This window comes from Procambarus clarkii, chromosome 28 (genome assembly GCF_040958095.1).
Source record: "Procambarus clarkii isolate CNS0578487 chromosome 28, FALCON_Pclarkii_2.0, whole genome shotgun sequence".
Classification (NCBI taxonomy): Eukaryota; Metazoa; Arthropoda; class Malacostraca; order Decapoda; family Cambaridae; genus Procambarus; species Procambarus clarkii.
Genome location: NC_091177.1, coordinates 18,200,819 through 18,216,557, shown reverse-complemented (window position 1 = coordinate 18,216,557; position 15,739 = coordinate 18,200,819). Strand labels below are relative to the sequence as shown.

The following is a 15,739-nucleotide window of genomic DNA, read 5'->3' as shown; positions in this document are numbered from 1 at the left end:
GCCGGTCTAGCCTGGCCTTGGGCCGGGCTTCAGGTGTAAAAGAGCTCCCAGTACCTCATCCAGCAGGTATCGAGCGGGGTTTCTCCGCCGTCGGTCACCTGGTGCAGGTTTCTGGGCCTGCAGGGTTTTGTTGTGTCTCCGTTGGCCCTGTCTGGGGTCTGCCTGCTCCGTTCTCTGCCTTTGCAGAAGGGAGTTGCTATTTACATGTTGCAGTGGTGCCTGTTGCTGCTGCTGCACGTGTGCATTGGTACCGTGTTTCACGGTGGCGTGTCCTTGTTCCTGTGTCCGGTTGTGGAGTGGCACTTTGCTGCCGTTTTGTGCCTGGGGATTGCGTGGGTTTTTTTTCTGTCCCTGCCTGATTGTCCACCCCTGGTGGTTCTCCTGGGGTTTTTGTGCTTCTGCTCTTTCTTCCTGCTTCCTCTGCAGCAGGGGTGTTCTGCGTGTGTTCTTAGGCGTTGGTCAGCCTGTGTCCTGTGATGTGCTTCTTTGTCTCGGTCTATTGCAGTTGTTCGTACCCCTTGGTTCGGGTACTGTTCTGGCGGCGACCCTTCCGCCTTCTTTGGTTTCCTAGCTTGCCCTGCCGGTTGTTTTTTTTGGGGGTCTTGCGATGTCTCGCGTCGGACCCGTCGTTTCTGAACTCCTGGCGGGCTTGCATGCTTTGGGGAGTTTTTCTGTTCGGCAGACGTTCCATCTCCTTGTGCCGCCTGGGTTTCGGTGGTCGCGCACGAGATCTTCCCGCGGCTCTGCCTTTTTCCTGGTCTCGGAGGGGCCTTGTCGGGGCTGCTTATGTTCTGCCTTGTGGTCTCACCTCCGGTTGGTGGTCGGGTGGCTTCGTGGTAGGTGTCCCACCTGCGTGCTTCTCTTGGCGGCAGTATGGGGTATTTTGGCGGTCCTTCCTTTTCCTGTCCCTTCTTAGGTGGTTACTCTTGTTAGCTTGGTTTACTCTCGGCTTGGTTTTCTGGTGGGGGTTGGGGGCCATCGTCTTGCCACATACTGTCGCCTCTTTTCGTGCAGCGCGGGCGGAGCCGCTTCAGCTTGCTTTCGGTCTTGGTGTTGCTTCTGCACCGTTAGTCAGCTGTCTTGTGCGTCGTTTCACCTCCGGCCTGTTCGTGCGCCGCTTGCACCATCCTGGTCTCTGGTCAGCGTGCTCTGTCTTCTCCTCGGTTGGTAGTGCCCTTTCGGTTCTGGTGTGTTTTTTCGTCGGCTCTTTCCTTTGGGCCTTTGCCTCTGGGGGTCGAGTCGCTGAGTTTTCTTGCTCCTTCGGTTTTAGCGTTTTGGTTGTTTGGTGGCAGCAGTCTCCATCTTTTCTGGCGCGGGGTGGGGCTGCTGCATTCTGGAGGGGTCCAGGGTTTGTTGGTGCTTCGTTGGTCGGGCCGGGGGTGTGTCGTTTTTGTGTTCAGTGGCGGCCCTTCGCTGTTGTTTGCGTGCCACGGCGTTTGGGTCTGGAGCGCGTTTTGCGTTGATCCGGTTCTGTTCTTCCTGGTTCGTGGGTGATACGTGTCCCAGGTGGTCAGCCGTGTTCTTGCGGCTAAGCTGCCTGTGTTCTTCCCTCATGCCTGTGGCGTTCGTGGCTTCGCTGCTCTCGCTGCCATCTGGGTGACGTGGCCTTGCGGTCTTTCGGGCATGGATTTTTGGTGTTCGTGCAGGGGCCTTGCTGCTCATGGTTCTCCTGTTGTTCCCGTGATTTTCGGGGCTGTGGCGCCTTGGGTTGGCGTTTGCTGCCGGTTGTCTCGCCTCTTTGAAGGGTGCGTGGTGTCCGCCTCCCGGTTCTGTCCCTTGACCTTCCTCTGTGTGTAGTTAGCTCCGGGGAGCCGACGGGGCTCCCCCCAGAACAGCAGCGTTGAATGTAATGAAACGCCATTTTCTGGGTGAGACCCGGAGGCTCCCCGGCAACCCTCCCTCCCTCCGGTCGGCGTTTTTCGTGTGTTTTGACATCCAGCCTCAGAACTGAAGGGTGGATAGCCGGCATGGGAGGTCTGGGGCTCCCCCTTCCGAGGAGGGGGGAGCTGCGCAGACAGCGGCGCGGTGACGTATGACGTCATACTAGTTTCCTTGTTTTCTGTTGAAGAGTTCTATCCACTAGTTCGGCTTTAGGTAGCAATTTTCACCAGAATAGGGGTTTGTTTTGGAATGCTTGCCTTTCTGGATGCTTGACCCGGTCGATGGCAGACATAGAATGCTTCCAACCACACGGGGGTTTCTATAGGCCATTGCTCCCCTTGCCTCTCTGAGGGGGCCAGGTTCTGGCTCGTGGTCCCCGGTAGGCCCTAGAACTCCATACACATGACTGATGCCAAAGTCTGACATTAGCATATCAGCCGGTAAAGCTCCGGGGAGCCTCCGGGTCTCACCCAGAAAATGGCGTTTCATTACATTCAACGCTGGTTTTTTTAAAACAACGCTGTTTGTCTGTAATTGTCTGTAATAATTTGTAATTGTATTTGTGCTGCTTTTTCAGCCATGTTCCCCCTCTTTTATCTCTATTTTTATTTGTTCTCAACACATTTTATTCTTTATACCCATTAGTATTAAGCTTTAGTCATTAATGTTTTTCCTGCCCAAAACGCTTTGCGTAATAGTGGCTTTAGGCATTGTATGTACTAGCTCTATCTATTAATCCAACAAACTTTGTAAAATCTCTTGTATGTACCTTACCTAAATAAACGTTTATTTATTTATTTATTTATTTATTTATTATAAGTATCTACATTTGTGTTCACAATAGTGAACCACTAAGCTAGTATGGTGAGCAAAACAAGAGTGGCTGCCACATACTGACGCTACCTCGATTCCCTCCCTCCCTCACCAAAATTCCACCTCCCACAATACTACACACAGCGCTAATTATCACCACAATCCTGGTCACTAAATCCTGTAAATGAATAATCGATCACACATTTATTTTGTAAAGGAACGTATGAAGTCGTTTGAAGATTCCTAGATGGACGAAATAATGCTGTGGTGCTGTGGCTAGCACTGTGAACATCTTGAAGAGCATTGATTCACTGACATTTGAACATTGTACACAGTCATTATCACACTCAGGCTCTTCTGTAATACTATCATGGCTAAATAATACCAGTTACATATATATTTTGACATTATTCGGCGATGCTGTGGTCACAAGCTGAACAGCAGTGCTGTGAGCTCATGCTGCGTGCGCCAGCCTTGGTTGCTCACTCAATACTGAGGCTCTTACACCCAGGAATGTTGCCCACGATTTTTTTTTTTAAATGGCGTCTGTTTACAAAAGAGCCCTGAGGAAGCTGATGTGACCCCCATGTATCCGCGGGAGTTTTGAATCATACGCTATACCTATAAGATCCCTGAGGTGTGTTACGCACCACCCGTCGAGCGCCTACAAGCGCGTTGCGCAGTGCAGTGGTTAAGCATCTCGTCTTCCTCAGAGAGCAGAACTTCCATATCTGAATTCATAGCTCTTTTATAAAGCCTTTTGAGAGCATTGATAAGCCCTTAATCCATGGGCTGTATTACAGATGTAGTGTTTGGTGGTAAAGCCATACATGTTATTTTGCCATCAGGCGATGTTAATTTAGCAATGGGGTGAGCTGGGGCATTATCAGTCAACAGCATTACCTTTACCTCAGTAGGATGAATTCTACACTCTGAATTCTACATCTGCTGCTTTTTTTACTTCTTTACAAGTGATTCTGGAACCAATCTTCAAAAATAATCTGTGTGAACCAGGCATTTTTTGTGTTGTAGTAGATGACAGGTAATCTGTTCATGCTGTTTTTCAGTGCTCTGAGGTTGGCAGATTTCCCAACAATTGCGTACTTTGTTTGGTGACTGCCATCTGCGTTAGAGCACAATAATGCTGAAATTCTTTCCTTCTTTACCTTGCAACCAAGAATACTCTTCTCAAGCCTGAAGGCCAAAGTGTTTCTTTGAAGTCATTTCCAGTTAAAGCCTGTTACATCTGCATTGTACACTTAAAACCAGCTTAGATTATTAGATATCATGTGCTGAGAAAGTTTATGCTTATATGCATTAGCACTTCCAACATCTGCACTTAATGCATCACCACAAATTTTCTTGTTAATGATGCCATACCTCTCTTTAAATCGACATACTTATTCAATGCTAGCCTTGAAATTGTTTAACTTTACAGCAAGTCTTTCAGCTGCATTTCTATTAGAATCAACTGAAACAGCAATTCCTTTCGTACCATGCTGTGTAAACCATTTAAATACAGACGAGTCCAAATCCGTATACTTAGCAGGCCTCAATTTTTTCTGTTGCCTATTGCATCAGTTTGAGCAAAGAAATTCTTAATATTATCCTTCTGCTTTTTTATATCACAAACTGTAGCTTTACCGATGTTGAATTCTTGGGCGAGTCGAGTGACAGAGTATCCATGCTCTACTTTCTCTATCAAGTCAACTTTCTAATCAATTGACAAATATTTTCTCTTTTGTTTTATACCTTTAATACAGTACCATGAATGCTGCTCTGAGACATCTTGACAGATTAACCCTTCAATTGCGCATCGCATCATATGATGCTTTGACCGACTTGCAGTAAATTGCGCATCGCATCATGTGATGCTTTGGAGTACTACGCAAGATTTAAACGGCCCGCGGATACACGGGGTTCACCAGACCTTCATCAGGGCTCTTGTAAACAGACGCCATTTTTTAAAAAAATCGTGGGCCAAACTCCCGGGTGTTAGGGGCCTCAGTATTGAGTCAGCTACCAAGCCTGATGCACGCAGCATGAACTCACAACACTGCTGTTCAGCTTGTGACCACAGCATCGCCTAAAAATGCCATAATATACTTGTTCATGCTATTATGTAGCGATGATATTACAGAAGACCCCAGACAGTGATAAAACTGACCAGGGTTCTGATAATAGCAAGATTGTGGTGATATTTGGCGCTGTGCGCCATGGAGGGAGGAGTAATGCTGTGGGAGGGAGGATGGTGGCATTGTCTTTTGAGTGTGTGTGGCCACCTTTTATTGACTGCACTCACCATACCAGCTTAGTGGTTCGCTATGAACACAAATGTAGATACTTATATGTAACGTGTGTATAGTGTGAGATAACAGCGAGAGTAGGAGGTTGGGAGCCGCCATTTTGGTGAGGGTGGAGCGTCGTCTGCAGGACTTATCATGTTTACTGATGGCCACGATGGTCTTTGGGCACCATACCAGTTTACTTGTACAAGTATGGTGAATAAAACTGGTAGATATTTATATATAATGTGTGTATATATAGCGTAATAACACCACACAGTATTGTTGTAGGAGAAATATTAGTGCGTCTGGCCTTGAGGGCGGCCGCCACCAGCTGACTGTGTGAGAAGCTATGTCTCTGTGACTTTACTCACCATACAAACTTAGATGTACAATTATGGTGAACAAAACATGTAAATACTTATATATAATGTCTGTATATAAAAGCAAAAACAGTATGGTGGGTGGAGAATGGTGGCAAGTCAGGTGAGGTGAGGTGAGGGAGGGAGTGGCAGCCAGTGGCAGCCAGTCATTGCCTGCCACTGCCACTCAGCATACCAACTTAGTGGTTTGTCATGGTGAACAAAACATGCAGATACTTATATATAACCTGTGTATATAGTGTAATAACCGACAAAGTATTTGTTCACTATTTGATGAACATAATTGAGTCAACAATATGCACACCATATTTTTGAGTACAGCGATGATTCACTCATTTTATTATATAAATATATCACACTACACACTATTGAATAATATTACAGCAAAAAAACTATGAAAAATCAATCAGAGACATTTAAATAATTAGGTAATTATCTCTTTGTGGAAACTCTGACCTGACAGCTGGCGATCAACAGACCGCCTGGGACGCATGCTCAGTCAGCGCCTGATTTTTGCCACACTTCCCCGCCCTATAGTGGGCAATATATGCCACTTACAATTTTTTTTATTATTTTTACCGTGATCAGTGAACACAAATTAACAGGTTAGGAAGAAAAAATAATTTTTTTTTTTTTTTTTTTGGTATGCACCTGTGGGTGTCAAATGGTATATAGCTATGCGCCATTTAAGGGTTAAATGAGTTCAAACAGTAAAAATTGTTCAAATTTATCACGAAAATCCATCGCGCGTGAACCCGACGTTTTTACCCCAGGAAGAGGAGAAGCACATGGTGCCAGCCATCTCATCCAGGCTCAATGCGTTGACATGACCTGTGCTTATTTTATAGGCATACTCAAAATTTAATGTACATGTTACAAGTTATCAAATGACTGTTACAATTTGTTTTATTTAAAATATTATTCTAATAGGATTGTAGAACAGACAACTGTGCACATTATTTGTAAAAATGGTGAGAATCGGTCAGAAACGGAATTTTTTGAAGCTGACTCAAAGTTTTAGAGATAACTGAAGTTAAAGTTATCGACAATGAATAAGGTAGTTCTAATTCATTAATTTACTTATATGTTTTAATAAACGTTGTTTGGCATTCATACTCGAATATGTGAAAGTTGTAGGTCAATATGTGTTGGAATGATGTCAAGAAAAAATACCCCCCCCCCAAAAAAAAAAAAAACAACAGCTAAATACTGTATAGGGAAAATTATAATGATTTAGGGGATAAAATTGTATATAGTGGCACCTCGATTAACGAGTTTAACCCTTTCTGGCACCGAGCTTGTTATGTGGAAACTCGTCTTTAGAAACAAATTTCCCCATATAAAATAAAGGAAATAAATTTAATCCGTTCCACTCACAAAAATATCCATACTTGTATGACATTTTATAAAGTAAATATAATACTGCACATGTATTTATGAATGTTTTGTTGTACTATTTTCATGTTTACCTTATGAAGAGTCGTTGCTTGCTTGAATGAGACGATGGGGAGGTGGGAAGGAGGAGAGGGGTTATGGTGTGGAAGGAGAATCCACCTCTGAATCAGGGGGGCTCTCTCGGGAATTTCTCCCCACTGGGACCGGATTGTGGTTCACTATCACTGGCTCTTCTTTTCTCTACTTTTCCAAAGAACGTATCTATTGACAATTGCTCTTGTCTTTGTTTTAGGATGTTCCTAAAACGAGTCAGCAAATTGTCATTAAACATGTTCACACACAAGGTTGTCACTGCTTTATCAGGGCAGCTTTTCCAAGAATGCGGTTACCTTTTCAAACATTCCCAACACTTCACTGATCTCACTGGAAGAGGCAGCATCCTCCCTTACCTCCTCATCCCCTTACTAATGGTGCAAATTGTTGATGAGGATCTGCCATACTCCCTTGTGAGATCAGCCACACAGACACCACGCTCATGCTTTGCTATAATTTCCTTCTTCAAATCCATAGTAATTGTGTGTTTCTTCCTCTTGACAAGACTATCTTTAACAAGCAGCTTCTTTGGCGACATCTTGCGTTACAAATTGTTGTCACAAAACCACAAAATACCGAAAGAAAAGCGCAAATAAATGCAGAGGGATGCTTGTCATGCGCGATACAACAACAACACTGGTGTCGGAGGCGTCCGAGAATTTGTGAGAACCCGCGAGACGCTAGGAAGCACCATGTGGTTTTGCTCGTTAATAGAGGTGAAGCTCGTCAATAGAGACAAATTTGCTGTGAGTGGCTCACTCGTTACTCGATATGATCTTAGATCTTAGATTGTACAAGTGCTCGTTAATCGAGGTGCTACTGTACTTTATAAAAGTGATAAAGCCCTGATCATCAAAACCGCCTAAAGAGACAAAGAAAATAGAATTTGAAATCTGTGAAAAACTCAGTCAAAAAAAATTCAAAGTCCCAAGTTCTGCCAGTTGTGACTGATTTATTGGGTGACCAATTTCATTCTATCTTGACATAGTTAGGGATGGGTATGCACTCTCCAGGATGTAGAGGTTACATCAAAATGAGATAATAAACAAAGGAGATAAAAAATATATATATTTTTTGGATATTGGTGACAGTAACAGATATTAACATTAGGCAATACATTTTTATGATATTTAACAAAATAGAGCATGATAACATACTCATTATTATTGGTATTATGATGTATTACTCAGCAATGCAATACAGGCACCAGCTGCATATCTACTTTGTGGACACTTCTTGCTACTATTCTTCTTCTTTGTACATTGTACAAGTGCTTGCATCCCTTTATTACTGCATTATCCCTCAGTTCCAGTTAATAGGAGCTGTTCTCCTTATCAACAAAATGTTCTCCTTTTTAAAAAAAATTGTCTAAAATATATTTTTGAAAATATTAGGATGAAACTTGCATGACGCTTATGCCAATAAGTTGGAGATTTGTCTAACATTTAATATTAATTTTCACATAATTCAAATATTTTTGGCCCAGCCCCCATTTACAGCATTTACAGGTTAATGCACATGGTTTGTATTACGTAGGCTGTTAGAGAGGGAGGGGAGGCAGCCGAGAACCCGCCCATACCCCTTCCCTGCCCCACCCTCCTTACTCCTGCCCACCCTCCATACTCCTGTCCACCCTCTTTACTCCTGCCCACCCTCCTTACTCCTGCCCACCCTCCTTACTCCTGCCCACCCTCCTTACTCCTGCCCACTTCCTTACTCCTGCCTACCCTCCTTACTCCTGCCCACCCTCCTTACTCCTGCCCACCCTCCATACTCCTGCCCACCCTCCATACTCCTGCCCACCCTCCTTACTCCTGCCCACCCTCCTTACTCCTGCCCCACCCTCCTTACTCCTGCCCACCCTCCTTACTCCTGCCCACCCTCCTTACTCCTACCCACCCTCCTTACTCCTACCCACCCTCCTTACTCCTGCCCACCCTCCTTACTCCTGCCCACCCTCCATACTCCTGCCCACCCTCCTTACTCCTGCCCACCCTCCTTACTCCTGCCCACCCTTCTTACTCCTGCCCACCCTCCTTACTCCTACCCACCCTCCTTACTCCTGCCCACCCTCCTTACTCCTACCCACCCTCCTTACTCCTGCCCACCCTCCTTACTCCTGCCCACCCTCCTTACTCCTGCCCACCCTCCTTACTCCTGCCCACCCTCCTTACTCCTGCCCACCCTCCTTACTCCTGCCCACCCTCCTTACTCCTGCCCACCCTCCTTACTCCTACCCACCCTCCTTACTCCTACCCACCCTCCTTACTCCTACCCACCCTCCTTACTCCTACCCACCCTCCTTTCTCCGGCTTACCCTCCTTACTCCTGGCCACCCTCCTTACTCCTGCCCACCCTCCATACTCTTGCCCACCCTCCTTACTCCTGCCCACCCTCCTTACTCCTGCCCACCCTTCTTACTCCTGCCCACCCTCCTTACTCCTACCCACCCTCCTTACTCCTGCCCACCCTCCTTACTCCTACCCACCCTCCTTACTCCTGCCCACCCTCCTTACTCCTGCCCACCCTCCTTACTCCTGCCCACCCTCCTTACTCCTACCCACCCTCCTTACTCCTACCCACCCTCCTTTCTCCGGCCTACCCTCCTTACTCCTGGCCACCCTCCTTACTCCTGCCCACCCTCCTTACTCCTACCCACCCTCCTTACTCCTACCCACCCTCCTTTCTCCGGCCTACCCTCCTTACTCCTGGCCACCCTCCTTACTTTTGCTCAAAGTACAATACCTAAAAAATATTATTAAATTTTTCAAAAAATTTACTATGTTTTGGTGGGAAAAATTTAGTCATAGAAACCTTAAATTTGTTTTATTTTGCCTAATAGGTAATACTGCTTCCAGTCTCTGCTCAACTACCTAGGACGATAGCAAACACAACTTTTGCCCATTAATGATGGTAAGGACAATTTTATTCTTACTGTACTACCAGTGTGTGTGTTTATCATGTTGATGTCGATATCTAGTGATTGTGAGTGTATTAATCAAGATATTTTCATTAACTAGTGTATTAATGTTGGTATTGTCATTTACCAGTGATGGAGAGTGTATTAATTATATTGTCATTACCCTGTGATGTTGAGTGTATTAATCATATTGTCATTACCCAGTGATGGTGAGTGTATTAACCCTCTGAAATGCAAATAGTGCATAATTTTGCTCAATAAGGGGTGTGCATAAGACCTTAACCACTGCACTGCGCCAAACGACAAATGCCATTCGCCAATTACTGCGCCAACTGACAAAAGTATTTTTTATTTCTTCGTATACAGTCGAAGCACGCTCGCGGTAGGTTGGGTACTAAATGGACTCTTAGGACCTCCAGTGAGAGGCAGCCATCTTGGAAAAAATTCCCAGAATGTCATAGGGCTGCTGGCTGGGTTAGTACTGAGTGAGCAACAATGGGTGGCACACGCGCCTCTGGCTCCCAAACACCTGTCCAACGCGGTGTTGACTTGGGTACAAGATGGATTCCTGAGGTGTTTGCCAGATTGAAAAAAATTCCCAGCATTCCCCACAGTCATGGGTAGGCTCATATTCAAGGTAGCAACCGTGTCATATTCATCCATATCAAGCTCCCAGCCCTAGTCAGCCATGTTTTTAAGAAAACATCATCTGATATTAGAATACAAGGCATATTGCTTGAAGATGAGCATGCCAATGATTTTGATAACCCAAATCTGGAAAAAGACCTAACACAGGTATCTGCTACTAGTGATATGGATAGTAAAGTGAACGATGTGGAGAGTGTGTACAGTACACAGCTCTCACAGCCCTGCCATGCCGGACTAGGTCATCACCATCAGTGGAACAACACAAATGAATTTTTGTATGTTCCACTGAACATTTAGTGCCAAATGCAATTCACTTGGACCATCCAGGAATTCGTTAGAGCGGGGTCTGTTAGAGTGATGATGCACTGTATTTGAAAAGAAAAAATGCAAGAGTAGAGAAGTGATTGTAAATATTATTCAGCAGATATGTAAGTAATAACATTTAGCAGATACTGTATATAAGTAATAAAGTTTACCAGATATAAAAGTAAAAATAATAAAGAACAGAAGAGTGGGAAATTAGATAATTAATCAAAATTAAGATTTCTAGAGTAAACGAATTGAGATTCAAATAATTAATCAAATGGAATACAAATAATTAGCTAAGTTAAGAATTAGATTAATATTGTAATACATGAATATTATACGGTAATAATATAAGATGGGCAAGGATATGCAATATAAACAGGCAATACACAGGCAAAAAAAAAAAAAAGAGAACAAAGAATTAGACAATTAGATTAAGATTATGAATAAATATATGGATTCAGATTCAAAATAATTAATAAAAAAGGAAACATAATTAATCAAATTAAAAATTCAGTAATCTCTTAACCCTCAAACCGCTAGGGGCCCAAATGGATTTAACACCCACAGGCGCAACAAAAAAAAAAAATTCAAAAAAAATTCTTTCGTCTGATAGAAGTGCTCATTTTTGTTCCCTGATCACGGAAAAAATAACAAAAAAATCGTAGGTGGCATATTTTAGCCGCAATAGGGTAGGGAAGTCTGGTAAAAAAGGGGCGTTGGCAGAGCCTTCGCCAGACGAGGTCTACTCCGCCCGAGCTGTCAGGCGGCAATTGCCACAAATATATTATTATCTAATTATTTCAATGTCTCTGATTTTTTCTGAGTTTTATTGCAGTAATATTATTCAATACAGTGAATTGTGATATATTTATATAATAAAATGTGTGAACCATCGCTGTACTCAAAATTATGGTGTGCATATTAGTGATTCAATTATTATGTTCATAAAACAATAATCAAATAATTTTGCTGTTGTTACACTATATACACAGGTTATTTGTAAGTATTTGCATGTTTTGTTCACCATAACGAACCACTAAGTTGGTATTGTGAGTCAAAAAGCAACGAGGAGTGACTGCCACACACCAGCCAGCCACTCGCTGCCACTCCCTCCCGCAACGACACCTCACTCGCCCTCATTCTCCTCTCACAATACTGTTTTTGCATTTATTCACTATACACAGACGTTATATATAAGTATTTACATTTTTGTTCATAATAACTGTACATCTAAGCTTTTATGGTGAGTAAAGTCACGAAGACGTAGCTACTCACACAGACAGCTGGTGGCGGCTGCCCTCAAGGCCAGATGCACTAATATTTCTCCTCCAACAATATTGTTTGTGGTATTATTATGCTATATACACACATTATATATAAGTATCTACCTGTTTTATTCACCATACCTGTACAAATAAGCTGGTATGGTGCCCAAAGACCCTAGTGGCCACCAGTAAACAACATGACAAGTCGTGCAGAGGACGCTCCTCCCTCACCAAAATGGCGGCTCCCAACCTCTTCCTCTTGCTGTTATCACACCCTAGTAGTAGGCATCCTTCAGTCTCGGGAGACTATGGAGTTGCACCCTAGTTGTCAATCCTGGTGCAGCGTCTGGTGTGACTGATGAGGCCAATCTGAGAGTGGCAGTCCATCCCACACCGAGCACAAACGAAGTCCAATTCTGGTTTGTCTTCCTGGCTACCGGCCTTCCTTCTGTCTCTTTGCCTCCGATTCCTTGGCAAGTGACTCCTCGAACTTGGAGAGACCTCTTTGAACAGACTGCCCCCAGGCTGAACGGTCTGCAGCCAGTGTCTTCCACATAGCAAGATCGACGTCCATGGCTTTTAGGTCCCTCTTGCATACGTCTTTGTACCGTAGCTGGGGCATGCCTGTTGGACGCTTTCCCTGCATCAGCTTCACACCCTATACACACATTATATATAAGTATCTACATTAGTGTTCACCATAGCGAACCACTAAGCTGGTATGGTGAGTGCAGTCAATAAAAGAAGACCACACACAGAAGACGATGCCACCACCCTCCCTCCCACAGCCTTACTTCTTCCTCCATGGAGCACAGCACTAAATATCACCACAATCCTGCTATTATCAGAATCCTGGTCAGTTTTATCACAGTCAGGGGTCTTCTATAATACTATCATCACTAAATAATAGCAGGATCATATATATTATGGCATTTGTAGGCGATGCTGTGGTCAAAAGCTGAACAGCGGTGCTGTGAGCTCATGCTGCGTGCACCAGCCTTGGTGGCTTGCTCAATACTGACGCTCTCACACCCAAGAATGTTGGGCTAGATTTTTTCTAGGTGGCATCTGGCAACTATCGGTCATGGCTGTACTATAGCTGCCCCTATCCTAGGCGGGGCATTTAAATTATAGAGCTAGACACAAAAGCATACTTAAATGATGTGTGCGGTTTCGGTTTAGTCACTGATATCATATATATATATATATATATGATATGCGCGGTTTAAGGGTTAAGATTGTAATACAGTAATATCATATGGTAATAAGACAAGTTGGATAAGGGTATGCAATAGAAACAAACACATATCGCCTGGAAGCACTGATGTACTTAAAGCTTAAGAATCCATTAACAATACTGGAATATTAGACAACAAACAAGACTAGTAGCTAATATTAATGAGCAGATATATAAGTGAGAAATTAAATTATTAATTTTTAATTCACAAAGTAATGAATTAAAGATTCAGATAATTTGACAAATTAAGAGTTCAAGGTTTATAACATTTTGGGAAATTGAAGTGTTAGTATCAACAGATAAATGGGTAAGTTGCAAATATTGTAAGGTAAGAATCCGATAACTAGACAAATTAAGCATTCAAAAAAATATTACATTTTATAAAATTGAAGTCATTGTAGTAATAGTTATAAGAGGGTAAATTACATGAAATTGAAGCCAATAATATAAAAAAGAAGCATTTATTAATATAAAAATATAAAAAAGCCACAATTTAAATACGGTTAGACTAGGTAAGGCTTGGTCACTTGTGTGTTAGTTTCAGCAATGACATTGGAAGTTTGCTGGTTTCCAGTTATGTCACAATCAACAAAGAAAGCCTATAATTGTTGGACATTTTTTATTTCATATCTTTTGCCTCTTCTTTCTTAGCAATGATCGTTCCATTCCTGGTGTAGCACTGCTTGATAAAATTTGGGTTTTGTTTGCGAATAGGATGCATTCTGTAGAGGAGGATCCACGCTGCTTGGGTAGGCACTCATTAACCCCTTAAACCGTGGAATACATACATATACGATGGGAGTAACTTTCCCGAACACCACGCAATACATACATATACAATTGAAGGTCTAGCGCACAATTTTATATGCCCCGCGAGGGACAGGGGCAGCTATATATAGTCCAGCCACAGCCGATAGTAAACAGACGCCGCCTAGAAAAAAAATGGTGGGTAACATATCCTCATGTGAGAGATTCAGTTCTGAGTGAGCCACCAAGGCTGGCACACGCAGCATGAGCTCACAGCACTACTGTTCAGCTTGTGACCACAGCATCGCCTGAAAATGTCAAAATATATATATATGTACATGGTACTGTCTCCACTCGATCATCCGGACTGTATGGGAAGGACCCCCAGCCGGATTATCACATTTTTCGGATAATGGTACTTTTTCACCTACGAGTCCAAAAGTGACCATTTCCAACTATTTTTATATTATAAACACCATAATTTGAATTGCCTTGCCACATACAATTATTAAATATGCAACTAGAAACCTCAACTTACCTTGTTGGTGTTCGTCTTCTTGATTGATGCCACACATCTTGAAGTTAAAAATTCTTAACAATTTACGTAACCTATACTAACACAACACTAAAATTAACACTTAAAATTACTGTACAGTTTTTGAGATATATACAAGAGTTGTTACATTCTTGTACAGCCACTAGTACGCGTAGCGTTTCGGGCAAGTCCTTAATCCTATGGTCCCTGGAATACGATCCCCTGCCGCGAAGAATCGTTTTTTCATCCAAGTACACATTTTACTGTTGCGTTAAACAGAGGCTACAGTTAAGGATTTGCGCCCAGTAAATCCTCCCAGGCCAGGATACGAACCCATGACATAGCGCTCGCGGAACGCCAGGCGAGTGTCTTACCACTACACCACGGAGACTGCTTACCACTACACCACGGAGACTTAAGTTCATTAAGCTAAGTTAGTTTTGACTGCCAGCTGCTGAAGCCTCACTGGTTGAGGGCATTTGGGTTGCCTGTGAGGCCTCACTTGTTGAAGGCGCTTGCTTGCACCTCACTTGTTGAAGCGCTTGCATGCCCTCACTTGTTGAAGGTGCTTGGCTTGCCTGTGACGCCTCACTTGTTAAAGGCGCTTGCTTGCGCCTCACTTGTTGAAAGCGCTTGGCTTGCCTGTGGCGCGTCACTTGTTGAAAGCGCTTGGCTTGCCTGTGGCGCGTCACTTGTTGAAAGCGCTTGGCTTGCCTGTAATGCCTCACTTGTTGAAGGAGCTTGGCTTGCCTGTGGCGCCTCACTTGTTGAAGGCGCTTGGCTGCCTGTGACGCCTCACTTGTTGAACAACACGTAACTTGTCTTTAATTGCTAGGACAATCTTCTTCCTCTTAACACTTCCAGAACGATTGATGCTGCTACCAGACATATTCTTGGCCAAAAATGTTCAAAATTACTATGAAAATTAAGAAAGTTATTTAAAAAAATATTTCACTAATGGCGCAACACTGTGAGGCCGCACTGGTTGAGGTGTATAACAGTGACTTGTCTTTAATTGTTAGGACAACTTTCTTCCTCTTAACACCAGAACGATTGATGCTGCTACCAGACATAGTCTTAGCCAAAAATGTTCAAAGTTACTATGAAAATAAAAAAGTTATTTAAAAAAATATTTCACTAATGGCGCAGCACTGTGTATAACACGAGGGACGGACGCACATGGGTTGACCAGTGTTGGACGAGCCCACTTGGGGTGGGGCAGCTATAG

General features: G+C 43.5%; 1 protein-coding gene across 1 annotated transcript in view; it reads left to right on the top strand.

Moving 5' to 3' along the window:
* Positions 1-15,739, top strand: part of LOC123768525 (uncharacterized) — a 63,621-nt gene that overhangs the window by 20,124 nt on the left and 27,758 nt on the right. Inside the window, exon 2 of the mRNA XM_069332633.1 lies at positions 9,693-9,763. Within this exon, the coding sequence (XP_069188734.1) occupies positions 9,758-9,763 (6 nt within the window). The 5' untranslated portion in view covers positions 9,693-9,757. The remainder of the gene's footprint in view (positions 1-9,692; positions 9,764-15,739) is intronic.